This window comes from Chiloscyllium punctatum, chromosome 37, assembly GCF_047496795.1.
Source record: "Chiloscyllium punctatum isolate Juve2018m chromosome 37, sChiPun1.3, whole genome shotgun sequence".
Lineage (NCBI taxonomy): Eukaryota > Metazoa > Chordata > Chondrichthyes > Orectolobiformes > Hemiscylliidae > Chiloscyllium > Chiloscyllium punctatum.
In genome coordinates this window covers 44,318,945-44,338,306 of record NC_092775.1, presented here as the reverse complement: position 1 = coordinate 44,338,306, position 19,362 = coordinate 44,318,945, and the positions used below count along the sequence as shown (strand labels likewise).

Below are 19,362 nucleotides of genomic sequence, written 5' to 3'. Positions count from 1 at the left end.
TGTATCTCATCCACCACATTAATCATTCATTATCTCCGTCACTGACGCACACTAATAGCAGGGTGTACCATATATAGAATGTATTGCAACAAATTACCAAGACTCCAATGACCGTACCTGCTAAACCTATAACCTCCACGCTTAGAAGGGCTAAGGCAACAGAAACATGGTACCACCTGCAAGTTCCCCTCCACAACATTCTACCTGGGAACGATATGGTCATTCCTGTCACTGGATCCTATTCCTGGAACTCTCTTCCTAACAGCACTGTGGGTGTACCTGTGCAACAGTTTATGAAGGTGGCTTACCACAATTGGCTCCGAGGCAATTAGAAATGGTAAACAAGTGCTGGCCTAGTCAGCCACATGAAAAAAAAATTAAAAAGGTGGTTGAAATGAATGCAAGGTACTTTCACTCACTCGCTGAGGCCAAGAGTATAATCTCAGACAGGTTATGCTAGGTCTGTCTAAAACATTAGCTAGGCCATCACTAGATGAATAGTAGACTTTGATCACAGCCTTGCATTATGGAGAGTCCAGAAAAGAATTATAATTTTAGCTGTGAGGAAAGACTGAAGAGACAAGGGTTGCATTCTTTGGAACAAAACAGCAGAGGGCTGAGTTAATTGACATGTTTACTATGAGTGATTAGGAAGTGACCATTCCTCTTAGCAGAGATGTCAGTAACCATGGACACAGATTTAAAATAATTGATAGAATTAGAAGGGACGTACCATATCTTACTAGCTCTGGACTAAGTACCGAAGGTGGGATTTGGCTAGATAATTCTCCTTCTGATGATCCAGACATGATGGACTGAATGGCTTTCTGAGGAACATAAGAAATAGGAGTAGGAATTGGATCTAGTGGCTCATTTTCAGTGCCATAAATATCTATGGTTTTGAAATTTCGTCACATCATGCAGTTTATTATTTCTTTGTCTATAGACAAATGTGACCACTGGTGATGGTACAAGCAAAAGACAAGTGTGTACTGTGCAGTTTCATTGTCCATTATTTTGATAAGTATGTTGGATCTATTTTAAAAGTAATATTATAAAACAAAACAGAATAGGAAGGAGGCGCAAAATAAGCAGAGCTCAATCCTGCCAACAACAGGATTCTTAATATTTCATTTGAAATTTGGTGTTAGCTTCAGCTTTTGATCACTACACATGACCTTGGACATTCAAATTGGTACTGGCAGTTTGGCCAAAGAGGAAAATAATAGCCAACACAAAATAAACTTTCCAAACAAAATTTACAAATCAAAAGCATTCCATATTGTTTGCAAACACCAAAACTTGTGCATTCTGTAGTGCCTGCCTGTTGTGTGCTTTTGCCTGTCTAAGTTGCCCTACCCAGAGCTATCCCAGCAGTTGTGCTGCTAAATTTCAGTGGAGGCCTTGGAGGACAACCTTGACCAGCTCTGGGTTCCAAAAGCCCAAGCTTCAGATTTCACCATCTCAGTATGGATGGTAGCAGTTTGGATCTGGCTGGCTGCTAGACCACAGCAAGGTCATACAGGTGTGGAAAGATCTGTCCTCTCCCCCAGGACAATCCCTTAGTAATCTGTATAATCTGTTGAAATCCAGATTGTTGAACTGTTGTGTGACTCTGAATGCATCTTTGATCACTTCTATTTGCTCAATGATGATGGCTGCCATTGTAGCTTTTGTGCTTACTTGTTGAACATGCCTGAGAGCAGTCTATGTTCAAGGTTTGCATAAATATTTGTAGCTTGGGTGCCTGTTGCCGTAGTGCGATATGTTCACCAAACTGGAAAGTTGATATGCAGATATTTAGCCCCCTTTCTAGGTGATACCTTCAGTGCTTTGGAGCCTCCTGTGAATCGTTGCTGTACTGCGTCCTTCTGGAATTTATTTGGTTCCGTTCCTGTTGCTTCCAGAAGCAGGTTCCGGTTGTTCATTGCAGTGGTCGGTATATTGGGTCGAGGTCAACGCGTTTATTTGAGGAACCCATGGATGAGTGCTGTCTGTACTTGCGTGATTGTGTGCTGATCTTGATTAACAAGAGCTTTATTTGAGCACGTAGAAATTCATTATCTGCTGTTTGTGTTGCAGTGGAAGTTGACACATCATTCATCGAATGTTATGTGATCATTAGGTACACAAACATTCTAATAGATTTAGTCAGTATCGTACTTGAGTGAATGAGCTCCAAGCTCAGAAAAAAGCCTGTGCAGCATTGATTCTAGACTACTTCATCCTTTCCAGCTTTTCCTAGCTTCTTGTCCTTTCTGTATGAACTGTCCTCTTCAACCTTCAGGTCTCATTTCTTGACATCTTTTAGCCATGTCTCTCCAATACTTACCAATCTGTTTGCACACTATTTTCATCTGTTTTGTTTAAAAACATGTGTATTCAGTTGCAGAGTCTTTAATTTTATCCTAATATTGTTTTTTGTAGCTTCTAGTCTTCTCTGTTTGTTTATTCTTAGATTGGCACTCTATCCCTTCCTGTTATGGTCTGTTTATCATATCACACATTAATACCTTTTTCTTATATATTAGGCAAAAATGAAACTATGCATGTTATGAATGAGTCATAGAGTCATCTAGCATAGAAACAAACCCTTTGGTCTAACTCATCCAAGCTGACCAAGTTCCCAAACGAAAATAGTCTCACTTGCCTGTGTTTGGCCCATGTCCCTATAAACCTTTCCTATTCATGTTCCTCCCCAAATGTCTTTTAAATGTCTCACCTTCACAGACGCCCGCTCGCACACTGTCTCACCTTCACAGACGCCCACTCTCACACTGTCTCACCTTCACTGTTGTCAAATGAACCTGTAGAGACAATGAATCCATCCTCTTAAACTAATGCAGGCTATCTTTAACTGCTGCCAGCTTCTCTTAGTTTTGGATCTTCTGATGTGCACAGCAATTCAACAGCATTGCTTCCGCTGGTTCCACACTCCAATCATGTAAATAAAATTGGTGTGCTGTCTGCATCAGAAACAATATGTGCAGGTTAATCCCTCATTGCAATTCCTGTAGCTGTTTTCAGGGGTTGTCAACTTTCACCCCTGTACATTTTCAACATGAACCACTGGAAAACAATAAGACTTGAGAACATCTGTTTATTTATCTTGTTGCAGTAAAGGAAATAATTTCTGGGCATTGCAAAGACTTTGTGGCGAATTAAGTACCTTTGAAAGCTAGCCACTGTTGTCATGAATACCTCATAGGGTCCTTATTGTCAAAGCTAAGTCACTAAGGCTACCAATTCTGGGAGAAAGTGAGGACTGCAGATGCTGGAGACCAGAGTTGAAAAATGTGGTGCTGGAAAAACACAGCAGGCCAGATAGCATCCGAAGACCAGGGGAATCGACGTTTCGGGCATAAGCCCTTCTTCAGGAATGAGGCTGGTGTGCTTGGCGGGCTGAGATAAAAGGTAGGGGGGAGGGAATTTAGGGGAGGGGCGCTGGGAATACGAAAGGTGGAAGAAGGTGAGGGTAAGGGTGATAGGTCGGAGAAGGGGTGGGACGGAGAGGTTGGGAAGAAGATTGCAGGTCAAGAGAGCGGTGCTGAGTCCGGGGATGGGACTGAGATAAAGTGGGGGGAGGGGAAATGAGGAAGCTGGAGAAATCTACATTCATCCCATGTGATTGGAGGGTTCCTAGGTGGAAGATGAGGCGCTCTTCGTCCAGGCGTCATGTAGTCAGGGTCTGGCGATGGAGGAGGCCAAGGACCTGCATGACCTTGGCGGAGTGGGAGGTGGAGTTAAAGTGTTCAGCCATGGGATGGTTGGGTTGGTTGGTGCGGGTGTCCCAGAGGTATTCCCTGAAACGTTCCGCAAGTAGGTGGCCTGTCTCCCCAATGTAGAGGAGACCATATCGGGTGCAACGGATACAGTAAATGATGTGCGTGGAGGTGCAGGTGAATTTTTGACGGATATGAAAGGATCTATTGGGGCCTTGGATGGAGGTGAGGGGGGAGGTGTGGATGCAAGTTTTGCACTTCTTGCGATTGTAGAGGAAGGTGCCGGGAGTGGAGTTTGGGTTGGTGGGTGGTGTGGACCTGACAAGAGAGTCGCGGAGGGAGTGGTCTCTCCTGAATGCTGATAGGGATGGGGAGGGAAATATATCCCTGGTGGTGGGGTCTATTTGGCGGTGGCGGAAATGACGGAGGATGATACGATGTATCCGGAGGTTGGTGGGAAGATAGGTGAGGACCAGTGGGGTTCTGACCTGGTGGCGATTGGAGGGGCGGGGTTCAAGTGCGGAGGTGCAGGAAGTGGAGGAGATGCGGTGGAGAGCATCGATGAACACGTCGGAGGGGAAATTGCAGTCTTTGAAGAAGGAGACCATTTGGGTTGTTCGGTAGTGGAATTGGTCCTCCTGGGAGAAGATGCGGCGGAGGCGAAGGAATTGGGAATATGGGATGGCATTTTTACAGGGGGCAGGGTGGGAGGAGGTGTAATCTAGGTAGCTGTGGGAGTCGGTCGGTTTGTAGTAAATGTCCGTGTTGAGTTGGTCGCCCGAGATAGAAATGGAGAGGTCTAGGAAGGGGAGGGAGGAGTCTGAGATGGTCCAGGTAAATTTGAGGTCGGGGTGGAAGGTGTTAGTAAAGTGGATAAACTGTTCAACCTTCTCATGGGAGCACGAGGTAGTGCCAATACAATCATCGATGTAGTAGAGGAAAAGGTGGGGGTTGGTGCCAGTGTAGCTGTGGAAGATGGATTGTTCCACATATCTGGCGAAGTTTTTTCTTTGATGTTCGATATGGCTAGGAAAAAGCGTTTGTTCAGTGTACCAATTCTGGACCTATTCTTAGAGGCTTCATCACAAGATCATTCACCTTCAATGGTACTGCCCCACTCCAACAGCCTGATTTCAGTATTTCTCTATCAAACAAAACTAATCAACGAACATTTTTAAATGGAGATTCTTTTGCCCTTGTGACTTTCCTCTTAGGTTACCCACAGCAATGTTCAGGAGATAAATCTTCGATTTCTGGGTACTGCAGAACAATCTTGCAGGGTGGCAAAGATTGAACTTGGGATTTTCCTGGATCAGTTACTTACTTAGCTAGTCATTAGCCAACCAGTGAGATGAATGAAGTGGCACAAATAGATACAGATTATTTTGATTTTTAAGTAGATTTTAACAAGATGGAATTCAATCAATTATCACACAAAGTTAAGCCTTATGGGATTGGAGTAATATGTTCATGTGGATTAGGACGGATTCATAGATGGAAGACAGTGTGGAAATAAACAGGACAATTTCAGGCTGGCATACTGTCATTAGTTACATGTCATTAGCAATTTTGATGAAGCGGCTGAGTGTAACACATTCAGATTTACTGATGATACCAAAGTTAGATGGAAAGAAAGTGGTGAAAAAACTGCAAAGAGGCTGTGGAGGAATATGGTCGGGTTGGATGAGTGCAACAGCACCGAATACAATATAGAAAAGTACAAAGTTGTCCAGTTTAGTTTCAAAAATAATAGTTTATTTTTTAAACATTGAATGAATACTGGAAAACTGGAAATGTTTGCATTCTGAGGGGCATGGGTGTCCTTATATTATTAATTGTTGAAAAATAACAAACAGGTTCAACAAGCAATTTGAGGTAGAACAGCCATGATCCTGTTGAATGGCAGCAAGCTTGAGAAGTCATATAAGCTACTTCTTATGTTCTTAAGTAATTAATTATTAAGAGGGGACATCAGATTGACAGGATATTTCCAATTACATAAATTAGCATTCTTGTTTATGTAATGTGCTTTCAGTCTTAGGATGTATACCCCATTAAGTCAGTCTGTGCAATATCATACAAATATCAGAAATTGGAACTTTTCATAGTTTGGATTTCACAAAAATAATTTAAAACGCTGCAGTCCTCAACCCAAATAAAATTGGAAATTCGAAGTTTTATCTCAGGAATGATAAACTACAAAGTCCCAATATTACAAAGAGCACAATGCAGGTGGTGTATGTAAGTTGCTGGCTTGATTTTCACTGCACTCTATTTACCTCTTCCCTTGATAGTTGGTATGCTGGGAAACTAAGCCGGTCAGAAGCAAAAATGATTCTTCTCTCTAGCCAGACCATAACTGGGTCTTTTCTTATCCGTGAAAGTGAAAATCAAGAAAACGTATATGCATTATCTGGTAAGCAATTTATACAAATAGGCAGTATCTTCTTTGAACCCATTAGGTTTAACTATCATCTAATCTATTGTATTATATATTGAGAAAAATGTAGCTGCAGCTGCATGTGTTATTTTTAAGTTTTACTGTGGAGTAATGGTTTGAGTTTCATAACTGATCATTTGCAACATGACAAGTGAAACCACACATCCAGTCAGTTTGTGGTTAAACCTGAACCAGATTTCCTGTACAGGAATACTCTACAATCAACAGCTTCATTTCCTCCCTCAATAGAATGAGAACATTTTTCTTTATTTTTAAAAGTCTACTGCAGGCATTCAACCTATAGCTCTGGGCCACTGCTGCTGCCAAGTCCTATCCTAGCCCTCAAAGCCGAGGTGCTTCACTCCTATTTGTCTTATTTGCTGTTTATGTAAAGGGCTGTTGCCTAACTGGGCAAGAGGTCCTAAGGCAGATTACCAAAAACTATTCCTATAATCAACTAACATGTGCTTTAGCTACTAGACAGAAGATCCAACCTAGTTTCTAATGGTGAATTTGGCCAGCTATGTTGAGCAACACTTGCTCTAAACTGAGCAACCACCCAATCACCCAAGGTTCCTCACTTGCTGGTTGGTGTGCTTACCCACCGATTCCCAGTTTCAGAAGTCAATACAAAGCACAGAACTCTGAGGTCCAATCACCATTACAAGCAACTAGATGGAGCTTTGATATTGGATTGCCTGACTTGCTTCCTCCAGCACCCCTTGCGAGGGAGCAAATGTTTGAGCAAATGTATGAAAATGAGTTCATAATCAAGCAGGGCAATATGATTCAGCACTGTTAAACATAATCTGAGTCAAAGGCAGGCAAGGTTGAATTGATGAAAATGTTCAATATTTGAACAATGGTCTTGCTCTTTTTAATGTAAAACAACAGGACATCTGACCGTCCATAACCTAACGTTGAGGAAGCAGTTAGACAGGATAACAGCACTATAGAATTGATTATACTATTGATTTTTGTAAATCAAAGTCACAATGGCTGCTTTTGTCAGTTATAGCTTAAACATGAAAATCTAGGCTGACCCTCCAGTACAAGGCTGAGGAATTTCTGCACTTCTAGAAATGCTGTTTTTCCAGATGAGGCATCTGCTCCCACAGGGGCATCTGAAAGATCCTATAGCACTATTTCAAAGAAGGACAGGAAATTTCACCAATAGCCTGCCAAATATTTATTTCTCAATAAACATCACTAAAGAAGTGTTAACTGGTCTACTCCAGTTTCTCTTTCTATTGTTTAACAAATATAAATAGAAATAAACCTATATTCTAGAGAAAGCCAGTGAGATTAGGAAGTGACAACAAATCCGTTAAAAACTGGATAGAAAACTGGCTAACCGGTCGAAGGCAGAGAGTGGTGGTAGATGGTAAATATTCAGCATGGAGTCCAGTTACAAGTGGAGTTCCGCAGGGATCAGTTCTGGGCCCTCTGCTGTTTGTAATTTTTATTAATGACTTAGATGAGGGAGTCGAAGGGTGGGTCAGTAAATTTGCAGATGATACAAAGATAGGTGGAGTTGTGGACAGTGAGGAGGGCTGTTGTCGGCTGCAGAGGGACTTAGATATGATGCAGAGCTGGGCTGAGGAGTGGCAGATGGAGTTCAACCCTGCCAAGTGTGAAGTTGTCCATTTTGGAAGAACAAATAAGAATGCGGAATACAGGGTTAATGGTAGGGTTCTTGGTCAGGTGGAGGAACAGAGGGATCTTGGGGTCTATGTACATAGATCTTTGAAGGTTGCCACTCAGGTGGATAGAGTTTGTAAGAAGGCCTATGGAGTATTATCGTTCATTAGCAGAGGGATTGAATTCAAGAGTCGTGAGGTGATGTTGCAGCTGTACAGGACTTTGGTTAGGCCACATTTGGAGTACTGTGTGCAGTTCTGGTCGCCTCACTTTAGGAAAGATGTGGAAGCTTTGGAGAGGGTGCAGAGAAGATTTACCAGGATGTTGCCTGGAATGGAGAGTAGGTCATACGAGGATAGGTTGAGAGTTCTCGGCCTTTTCTCGTTGGAACGGCGAAGGATGAGGGGTGACTTGATAGAGGTTTATAAGATGATCAGAGGAATAGATAGAGTAGACAGTCAGAAACTTTTTCCCCGGGTACAACAGAGTGTTACAAGGGGACATAAATTTAAGGTGAAGGGTGGAAGGTATAGGGGAGATGTCAGGGGTGGGTTCTTCACCCAGAGAGTGGTGGGGGCATGGAATGCGCTGCCCGTGGGAGTGGTAGAGTCAGATTCATTGGCGACCTTTAAGCGGCATTTGGATAGGTACATGGATGGGTGCTTAATCTAGGATAGAAGTTCGGCACAACATCGTGGGCCGAAGGGCCTGTTCTGTGCTGTATTGTTCTATGTTCTATGTTCTATGTTCTATGTTCTAACTCTCCTCTTCGTGCCTCCAGTCATCTCAATGCATACGTTTTGCATCAGTTCCTGACCAAGTCCTTCCAAGTTCCCACAGGTTGTTACAGATGCCTTCAAAGTCCCCAGTACCTTTGTGACTTCTGTGGAAGCCTAATATTCCTTCTTAACTTTTTCAGTCTTTGCTTTATCTTCAACCTGTTGCCCATAATATTGCATCTCCTCTCTGCTGCATCTGTATAACATTCCACATTTCCATTCCTACTTGACTCAACTAAATCAAGTCATCTCCGGGAATGATTTGTCCTTCTGGATCTTCACTTTTAATGCAGCTAAAGGTCCATCATGAGAAGTCTTCTAATCCTGACCATGCTGCCCTCAGCAACAGCAGGAAGCATGGGATCATGTCCATTTGAATACTGATGATATTCAACTTGACAAGTGCACTGACCATTCCATCATCCACCTGATTCTTTGGTGTTGTTATCCTATCTAATGCTTACTCAATGTTAAGTCATGGATGACTAGAATGTCCTGTTGCTTAACATTACAAAGAAAAAAACCATTGTTGTTTAATGGCTAAAAATACTGAACGTTTTCATCAATTCAACCTCGCCTGCCTTTCACTCAGATTATACTTAACAATGCTCAGTCATATTGCCCTGTTTGATTATGAGCTTATTTTCATTCATTTGCTCAGACTTGAATCATTTGGTTTCCAATTATTACTCATCTCTATCCATCCATATTTTGGTCCCATTAAAACCTCTGCCAAAGGCCTCCCTAAAGTTCTCCTTATTGAGCTTAATTCTACATAAACTGTAACTAATACAAATCCTATCTAAGCATTCAGTCTGATTTTCACATCCATACTAACATTCATTAGCCGGCTATGCGCCAGAAGTTATTTCTAAATGCTTCCAAAGCCACAGTAAATCCAAACCCTATCTCTACTCCTTGCTTCTGCAATCTCTTCTAACCCTATATTCATTTTTCACCATTTCTGCAATCCAATTTGTGTCAAGATCTACAGATGCTCACTTAAAACTTCACCAATCTGTTTTCTCACACCTATAAAATGGTCTTATTTGATTACCTTCCAAAAACTGTCGCATGCCAGGTTCAATAGAAACTTTGTTGCTGGAAAAGCGCAGGAGGTCAGGCAGCATCCAAGGAGCAGGAGAATCGACGTTTTGGGCATGAGCCCTTCTTCAGGAATGAGGAAAGTGTGTCCAGCAGGCTAAGATAAAAGGTAGGGAGGAGGGACTTGGGGGAGGGGTGTTGGAAATGCGATAGGTAGAAGGAGGTCAAGTTGAAGGTGATAAGCCGGAGTGGGGGTGGGGAAAGAGAGGTCAGGAAGAAGATTGCAGGTTAGGAAGGCGGTGCTGAGTTCGAGGTTTGGGACTGAGACAAGGTGGGGGGAGGGGAAATGAGGAAACTGAAGAAATCTGAGTTCATCCCTTGTGGTTGGAGGGTTCCTAGGCGGAAGATGAGGCGCTCTTCCTCTAACCGTCGTGTTGCTATGGTCTGGCGATGGAGGAGTCCAAGGACCTGCATGTCCTTGGTGGAGTGGGAGGGGGAGTTGAAGTGTTGAGCCACGGGGTGGTTGGGTTGGTTGGTCCGGGTGTTCCAGAGGTGTTCTTTGAAACGTTCCGCAAGTAGGCGGCCTGTCTCCCCAATATAGAGTAGGCCACATCGGGTGCAGCAGATGCAGTAAGTGATTTGTGTGGAGGTGCAGGTGAATTTGTGGTGGATGTGGAAGGATCCCTTGGGGGGTTGGAGGGAAGTAAGGGGGGAGGTGTGGGCGCAAGTTTTGCATTTCTTACGGTCGCTGGGGAAGGTGCCGGGAGTGGAGGTTGGGTTGGTGGGGGGTGTGGACCTGACGAGGGAGTCACGGAGGGAGTGGTCTTTTCGGAACGCTGATAGGGGAGGGAAGGGAAATATATCCCTGGTGGTGGAGTCCGTTTGGAGGTGGCGGAATGACGATGGATGTTACGATGCATATGGAGGTTGGTGGGGTGGTAGGTGAGGACCAGTGGGGTTCTGTCCTGGTGGCGATTGGAGGCGCGGGGCTCAAGGGCGGAGGAGCGGGAAGTGGAGGAGATGCGGTGGAGGGCATCGTCAATCCAGTCTGGAGGGAAATGGTGGTCTTTGAAGAAGGAGGTCATCTGGGTTGTACGGTATTGGAACTGGTCCTCCTGGGAGCAGATGTGGCGGAGATGAAGGAATTGGGAATATGGGATGGCGTTTTTACAGAGGGCAGGGTGGGACGAGGTGTAGTCTAGGTAACTGTGGGAGTCGGTCGGTTTATAGTAAATGTCCGTGTTGATTCGGTCGTCCGAGATAGAAATGGAGAGGTCTACGAAGGGGAGGGAGGAGTCTGAGACGGTCCAGGTGAATTTGAGGTCGGGGTGGAAGGTGTTGGTAAAGTGGATGAACTGTTCAACCTCCTCGTGGGAGCATGAGGCAGCGCCGATACAGTCATCGATGTAGCGGAGGAAAAGGAGGGGGGTGGTGCCAGTGTAACTGCGGAAGATGGACTGTTCCACATATCCTACGAAGAGGCAGGCATAGCTGGGGCCCATGCAGGTGCCCATGGCTACTCCTTTGGTTTGGAGGAAGTGGGAGGATTGGAAAGAGAAGTTGTTCAGGGTGAGGACCTGTTCAGTCAGTCGAAGGAGGATGTCAGTGGAAGGGTACTGGTTGGTATGGCGGGAAAGGAAGAAGTGGAGGGCTTTGAGTCCTTCGTGATGGGGGATGGAGGTGTACAGGGACTGGATGTCCATGGTGAAGATAGTGAGGTTGGGGTACCAGCAGACAAGGGAGGCACGGCAGTAGTTTGGCGCACTGACTTTTACACCGCTGAGGCTAAACACCAGCTCGCGGACACCTCCTCCTACTGCCCCCTTGACCATGACCCCACCTCCCAACACCAAACCATCATCTCCCAGACCATCCATAACCTCATCACCTCAGGGGATCTCCCATCCACCGCCTCCAACCTCATAGTCCCACAACCCCGCACCGCCCGTTTCTACCTCCTGCCCAAAGTCCACAAACCTGACTGCCCCGGCCGACCCATTGTCTCAGCCTGCTCCTGCCCCACCGAACTCATCTCTGCATACCCCGACACGGTCCCGTCTCCCTTAGTCCAACAACTCCCCACCTACGTTCGGGACACCACCCACGCCCTCCACCTCCTCCATGATTTTCGCTTCCCCGGTCCCCAACGCCTTATCTTCACCATGGACATCCAGTCCCTGTACACCTCCATCCCCCATCACGAAGGACTCAAAGCCCTCCGCTTCTTCCTTTCCCGCCATACCAACCAGTACCCTTCCACTGACACCCTCCTTCGACTGACTGAACTGGTCCTCACCCTGAACAACTTCTCTTTCCAATCCTCCCACTTCCTCCAAACCAAAGGAGTAGCCATGGGCACCTGCATGGGCCCCAGCTATGCCTGCCTCTTCGTAGGATATGTGGAACAGTCCATCTTCTGCAGCTACACTGGCAGCACCCCCCCTTTTCCTCCGCTACATCGATGACTGTATCGGCGCTGCCTCGTGCTCCCACGAGGAGGTTGAACAGTTCATCCACTTTACCAACACCTTCCACCCCGACCTCAAATTCACCTGGACCGTCTCAGACTCCTCCCTCCCCTTCCTAGACCTTTCCATTTCTATCTCGGATGACCGAATCGACATGGACATTTACTATAAACCTACCGACTCCCACAGCTACCTAGACTACACCTCGTCCCAACCTGCCCCCTGTAAAAACGCCATCCCATATTCCCAATTCCTTTGTCTCCGCCGCATCTGCTCCCAGGAGGACCAATTCCCATACCGACCAACCCAGATGGCCTCCTTCTTCAAAGACCACAATTTCCCCCCAGACGTGATCGACGATGCCCTCCACCGCATCTCCTCCACTTCCCGCTCCTCCACCCTTGAGCCCTGCGCCTCTAATCGCCACCAGGACAGAACCCCACTGGTCCTCACCTACCACCCCACCAACCTCCATATACATCGTATCATCCGTCGTCATTTCCACCACCTCCAAACAGACCCCACCACCGGGGATATATTTCCCTCCCCTCCTCTATCCGCGTTCCAAAAAGACCGCTCCATCCTTGACTCCCTCATCAGATCCACACCCCCCACCAACCCAACCCCCACTCCCAGCACCTTCCCCTGCAACCGCAAGAAATGCAAAACCTGCGCCCACACCTCCCCCCTTACTTCCCTCCAAGGCCCCAAGGGATCCTTCCATATCCACCACAAATTCACCTGCACCTCCACACACATCATTTACTGCATCTGCTGCATCCGATGTGGCCTCCTCTATATTGGGGAGACAGGCCGCCTACTTGCGGAACGTTTCAGAGAACACCTCTGGGACACCCGGACCAACCAACCCAACCACCCCGTGGCTCAACACTTCAACTCCCCCTCCCACTCCACCAAGGACATGCAGGTCCTTGGACTCCTCCATCGCCAGACCATAGCAACACGACGGCTGGAGGAAGAGCGCCTCATCTTCTGCCTAGGAACCCTCCAACTACAAGGGATGAACTCAGATTTCTCCAGTTTCCTCATTTACCCTCCCCCCACCTTGTCTCAGTCCCAAACCTTGAACTCAGCACCGCCTTCCGAACCTGCAATCTTCTTCCTGACCTCTCCGCCCCCACCCCCACTCCGATCTATCACCCTCACCTTAACCTCCTTCCACCTATCGCATTTCCAACGCCCCTCCCCCAAGTCCCTCCTCCCTACCTTTTATCTTAGCCTGCTGGACACACATTCCTCATTCCTGAAGAAGGGCTCATGCCCGAAACGTCGATTCTCCTGCTCCTTGGATGCTGCCTGACCTGCTGCGCTTTTCCAGCAACACATTTTCAGCTCTGATCTCCAGCGTCTGCAGTCCTCACTTTCTCCTCAATAGAAACTTTGCAAATTTGTTTCATTTGTTGATTGAAATGGTTACAACTTTTCAACTAACACTATTCTTTTGTTTTATTCACTGGTTCAGTTATTTTGTCTCAGTCCATGGAGTAAGAAAATTTGTAGAAAAGTTAGAATTTGTATCTAGAACTCTGCAGTGCCTGTAACCAAAGAAATGTTTTCATTTATTTTGGTTTTTGGAATTCTGATGAGTTACGTTTAACTATCTTACCAAGTTCTCATAATCCTTTTTGACTTACTATCTCATACAGCATTCCCATTTTATCCTTTCTTCCTCAGTACGAGATGGAGACATTATAAGACACTATCGAATCATGCAAAATAAAGCTGGGACGTTTTGCCTGAATACAAACAAACAATTTTCCAGTCTTAAAGAACTTGTGGAATACTACAAATTAAGTTATCTTCGATCAAACCTCCTACTAACGACACCTTTTCAGAAAGTAAGTTAATTTTAAGTGAAACTTATCAAGATCTACCTTCTTTAATCTTCAAGCTTTTTGTTTCAAGTCAGAGAACAATGTACGGCTTTGGTTGTAAGAAAAAAAGTGGGAAAATCACTTTGCTGTGGATAAAGGCAAGTTAACCTTTTCTTCATATAAAACATTTGAGTCACCTGATATTGTGGGTAAAAATTTCTGATTGCAGGTTCCCAACAAGGAACTTGATGCATCAGGAAATTGCACATGTGTTGCCCCTGATTTTGCTCTAGACAGACTGGGCTCCATCTCATTGCATCACACTCAATTAATTTCCATTTCACATTTTTCAGGTTCTATTTTGTTAGATCCATGCAATCCTACATTTTGTTAGATCCATGCAATATTAGCACAGCTAATATCCAGTGCACAATAAAAGTAGGCCACTTCATTTCAGTTCTGAGAAGATTAGAAAGGAATACCTGTGCAAAATTTCTTGCATAATCCAAACCCTGGTTGTTGCTAAGATTGTTCTGTGAGTAAAACTTTCTTGTGAAGTGCCAGCAAATTTTTAATATTCAATTTAGCAGACACTTCGGTTTAGTTTCTCAATGAAAGAAATCACCTTCAAGAATGTAGAATTCTTTTGTAATGCTGAATTAGTCACCAAAATAAGTCAACAGACCGGGAAGGTACCTGAATCCACATCCCATTAATCTGGAAGATACCTGAATCCACATCCTATTAACCTAAAGTTGAAGCTGTTACCACCAGATCTGAGATTCCAGTAAAATTGCAAATGAGCAGCATGAAGCTGAAAGTCAGTTTATTCTCCTTGCTCCTGGTACCCATGACGATGATGAGGGTAGTTGTTTTTAAAAATATCTGCAAAAAAACCATTGCATAGACTGTTAACACATTGATTAAATAAAGTATTTGTCATTATTTTTCAAATAAAAGTATTCCTTCATAAATGTTGAATTTCAATGTGCATTTTTTTCATGCCCAGCCACTGCTTCTGACCAATTTAAATGGACAGATTTTGCAATGAAATAGAGAGGTATCTAGAATGTTCATATATGTGCTCTTTCAGCAAAAATATATCCCAATTAGCTCATGAAAATGTTAACCAAACAATTGCTGAGGAATTAAATATCTATTTTTATTTTGACAATCAATACGTTTCAACACTTGAAGGAAACATTTACTCCAATCTTACATGTGCTTTGTATTTGAAGAAACATCGACCAAATATAAGAGATCTGTCCTATTTGACTATGGATGACTGGGAGCGACCAAGGAAAGAATTCACACTCACAAAGAAATTGGGATCTGGACATTTTGGAGAAGTATATGCTGGATATTGGAATAAAACCATTCAAGTCGCTATCAAAATAGTCCATGTTGGTAAGAATGTCCCTGAAGCAAGTTTGAACATGAAATTGGTTTGTTCAGTTAGGACAGGGGTCTTTAGGTTAGACTCCCTACAGTATGGAAATAGACTATTTGGCCCAACAACCCACACCAACCCTCCGAAGAGTAACCCATCAGACCCATTCCTCGACCCTATATTTACCCCTGTCTAATGCACTAACACTATGGGCAATTTAGCATGACCAATTCACCTGACCTGCACATCTTTGGATTGTGGGAGGAAACCAACACAGACACAAGGGGAATATGCAAACTCCACACAGACAGTCACCCAAGGTGGGAAACAAACCCGGGTCCCTGGCGATGTGAGGCAGCGTGCTAACCACTGAGCCACCCAAGAGTCTCTCTGAGGCCATCAGTTCATAGCTTATACTTTAGGCAACATTGCCTTATTTGTGCTAATGTAGGTATTTTTGTGTTACTCTTATTTGAATTTTGTAGACCTGGGTTTTTTTACCTCATTAGTACATAGATCCTGATCATTATTGGGCACTCCTAGCTGCCTTGGGAGAGTTGCTTAAAACTCCAATATCAATTGATTTGTACACTGGAATGATATTTAACAATGTTATTGGTTTTTAGCTAAGTTTATCCTTTGTCTTGAGCAATTATACTGATTTTGAAGGCTGTGAGATCTTTCATTTTTCTGGCCTCCTGCGCTCTGTGTTACCTGAAAGATATTCGTCTAATATTTCAAATTAATTTAAAGTGAAATAGTCACTAAAAGCTTGTCCATTGGATATTTTAATAAATTAAAATTTCATTGCTTCAAAAAGGAAAAACTCATATATCTATTTGCATGTTTTTGCTGAAAAAATGTATGATTTAATTTTATTAGTAAGTGCCAACAGATTACTTGTGTATGATTAGACCTGCACAAACCATTCTTGCCCCTCCAAAAATGATTAACAATCACCAAAGGAAATATTTCGAAAAGCTGATTTAGTTTGTCAATGCCTTGTTTAAATGTTAATGAGAAGCCCCAGCAGATATGATAAGAGACTCTTAATTGACTGTTTACATAACTTAATTAGGCTCCAAGCAAGATGGCGTGTTTACCCAGCTTTCCCCTCACTGGCAAAGTGGCATGGCAGCACGATGATGTCAGACTGGTCTCCCATGCCCATCAAAGGTAAAATTCTCCCTGTGAGATCAGTTAGGACAGTTTTGGAACTTCTTCTCTGATCAATGAACAAAGTGAATAATGCAGAGTATTTGTGCAACTGCCAGTGAAATAAACCAGATGGAGAAGGTATTCTAGGAATGAGGCCATAGAAGCCGCAATAACTACCTCTAGCACAGGAAACTGAGAACTCAGCTACAAGGATATGATAAGGAAGAAATTAGTAACATTATCTTGGTTAACCTGAAATATTAGAATTCAGAAATAGCACTTGATGTTCAGTCATTAATTTGTAAATCACCATGAGTAACAGTTGTTATGGAGAAATCCAGGTACGCAAGGAGCCATAAGAGTAGAATCCCGACAGTTTGGAATACGGCCATACAACACTTCAAATCCACACCCCTAACCCTCTGAAGACCAATCCACCTGGACCCAGCCCTCTACCCTATCACTGTATCCTTGCATTTCCCACAAGTAATCCACTTACTCTGTAAATCCCTGTACACTATGGGGCAATTCAGCATGAAAAATGTGTTGCTGGAAAAGCGCAGCAGGTCAGTGCAGGAGTTTCTAACAAGGAGAATAGAAAACACAGGAAGATCCGAAGACAAGAACCTTCGGCTGCCTGGTTTTGAGATAAGAAGTGTTGTTTTGTAAATCTTAATTGGGGGTTTTATCAGACTAGTATTATAGAAAGGAAGGTAAAAGATAGGTTAGAGAAAGAAATTGTAAATAGTGGTTAGTTAATTATTCTCTGTTATACTTTAAGAAATAAAGTTGTTTGTTCTACTTCACATGGTTCTTGGCCACTCATATTTTTACAGATTACTGCACGGGATAAATCTTATCTGTGTGGTTAGTTTTAAATTAAGCAGGAGAGATTACCCTGAGTAGTACCACTTCATTGTCAGTGCAGCATTTCTGCATAATTTAGCAACTTCAAATTTTCCTCATGCCTTTATAGTGTGCAAACATTTGTAGAATGTGTACAAATAAGGAGAGTCGGGGGCAGAATTGAGTATGATAGGCATTACACAAGAGAAAGTACGAGTAAAGCTAGAAGGTCTAAAAATTTATAAATCTCCTGGCCCCGATGGGCTACATCATAGAGTTCTGAGAAAGGTGGCTGAGGAAATAGCTGAGGCATTGGTTGTGATCTTTAAAAAGTCACTGGAGTCAAGGAAAGTCCCAGATGATTGGAAGATTGCTGTTAAAACCCCCTTGTTCAAGAAAGGATCAAGACAAAATATTGAAAATTATGGGCCAATTAGCTGAACCTCAGTTGTTGGTAAAATTCCAGAATCCATCGTTAAGGATGAAATTTCTAAATTCTTGGAAGGGCCGGGCCGGATTAGAACAAGTCAGCATGGATTTAGTAAGGGAAGGTTGCGCCTGACAAACCTGTTAGAATTCTTTGACGAGGTAACAAGTGGGTTAGACCAGGGAAACCCAATGAATGTTATCTATATAGACTTCCAAAAGGCCTTTGATAAGCTGCCTCATGGGAGGCTGCTGAGTAAGGTGAGGGCCCATGGTGTTCGAGGTGAGATATTGGCATGGATTGGGGATTGGCTGTCTGACAGAAGGCAGAGAGTTGGGATAAAAGGTTCTTTTTTGGAATGGCAGCCAGTGATAAGTGGTGTCCCGCAGGGTTTAGTGTTGGGGCTGCAGCTGTTCACTTTATATATTAATGATCTGGATGAAGGGACTGGGGCATTCTGGCAAAGTTCCCTGATGATACGAAGTTAGGCAAACAGGCAGATAGTACTGAGAAGGTGGGGAGGCTGCAGAGAGGTTTAGACAGTTCAGGAGACTGGTCCAGACAATGGCTGATGAAATTCAACGTGCACAAATGCGGGGTCTTGCACTTCGGAAAAAAGAATACTGGCATGGACTATTTTCTAAACGGTGAGAAAATTCATAAAGCCAAAGTACAAAGGGATCTGAGAGTGCTAGGATTCTCTCAAGGTTAACTTGCAGGTTGAGTCTGTGATTAAGAAAGTGAATGAAATGTTGTCATTTATCTCAGGAGGGTTGGAATATCAAAGCAGCGATATGCTTCTGAGACTTTATAAAGCTCCAGTTAGGCCCCATTTAGAATACTGTGTCCAATTTTGGGCCCCACACCTCAGAAAGGACATACTGGCACTGGAGTGTGTCCAGTGGAGATTCACGCAGATGATCCCTGGAATGGTAGGCCTGACATACAATGAATGGCTGAAGATCCTGGGATTGTATTCATTACAGTTTAGAAGGTTGGGGGGAGATCTAATAGAAACTTACAAGATAATGCATGGCTTAGAAGTTGTTTCCATTAGGCGAGGAAACCAGGACCCGTGGGCACACCTTCAAATTAGAGGGGGTGAATTTAGAATGGAAATGAGGAGACATTTCTTCAGTCAGAGAGTGGTGGGCCTGTAGAATTCATTGCCAGAGAGCACAGTGGAGGCTGGGACATTCAGTGTCTTCAAGACAGAGATTGAGGAATTCTTGATCTCGCAAGGAATTAAGGGCTATGGGGAAACTGCGGGTCAGTGGACTTGAAATGCCCATCAGCCATGACTTAAATGGCACAGCGGACTCGATGGACTGAATGGCCTTACTTCCACTCCTATGTCTTATGGTCTTATTTGACTTGAATGAACTTTAATGCATGAATTAGTTCAAACTTTGCCAATATTAACATTACCTATTGCCCACAAAGATGCATGTAACCAACACAGAGTGTAATAACTTCTTGTAAAAAAACTTTGGAAAGGAAATCAATTAGTTCTGATCCCCCTCTTATAGGAAGGATGTTGTGAAACTTGAAAGGGTTCGGAAAAGATTTACAAGGATGTTGCAGGATTGGAAGGTTTGAGCTACAGGGAGAG

The 19,362-nt window shown here is 43.8% G+C and overlaps 1 protein-coding gene across 2 annotated transcripts in view; it reads left to right on the top strand.

Annotated features, from left to right (window-relative positions):
• Window positions 1-19,362, top strand: part of LOC140463060 (protein-tyrosine kinase 6-like) — a 34,149-nt gene that overhangs the window by 1,342 nt on the left and 13,445 nt on the right. Inside the window, exons 2-4 of one of the 2 annotated variants that reach the window (XM_072556717.1) lie at window positions 6,017-6,138; window positions 13,790-13,953; window positions 15,168-15,336. In XM_072556717.1, coding sequence (XP_072412818.1) covers window positions 6,017-6,138; window positions 13,790-13,953; window positions 15,168-15,336 — 455 coding nt within the window. The remainder of the gene's footprint in view (window positions 1-6,016; window positions 6,139-13,789; window positions 13,954-15,167; window positions 15,337-19,362) is intronic. The other variant, XM_072556718.1, reaches the window with a different exon arrangement.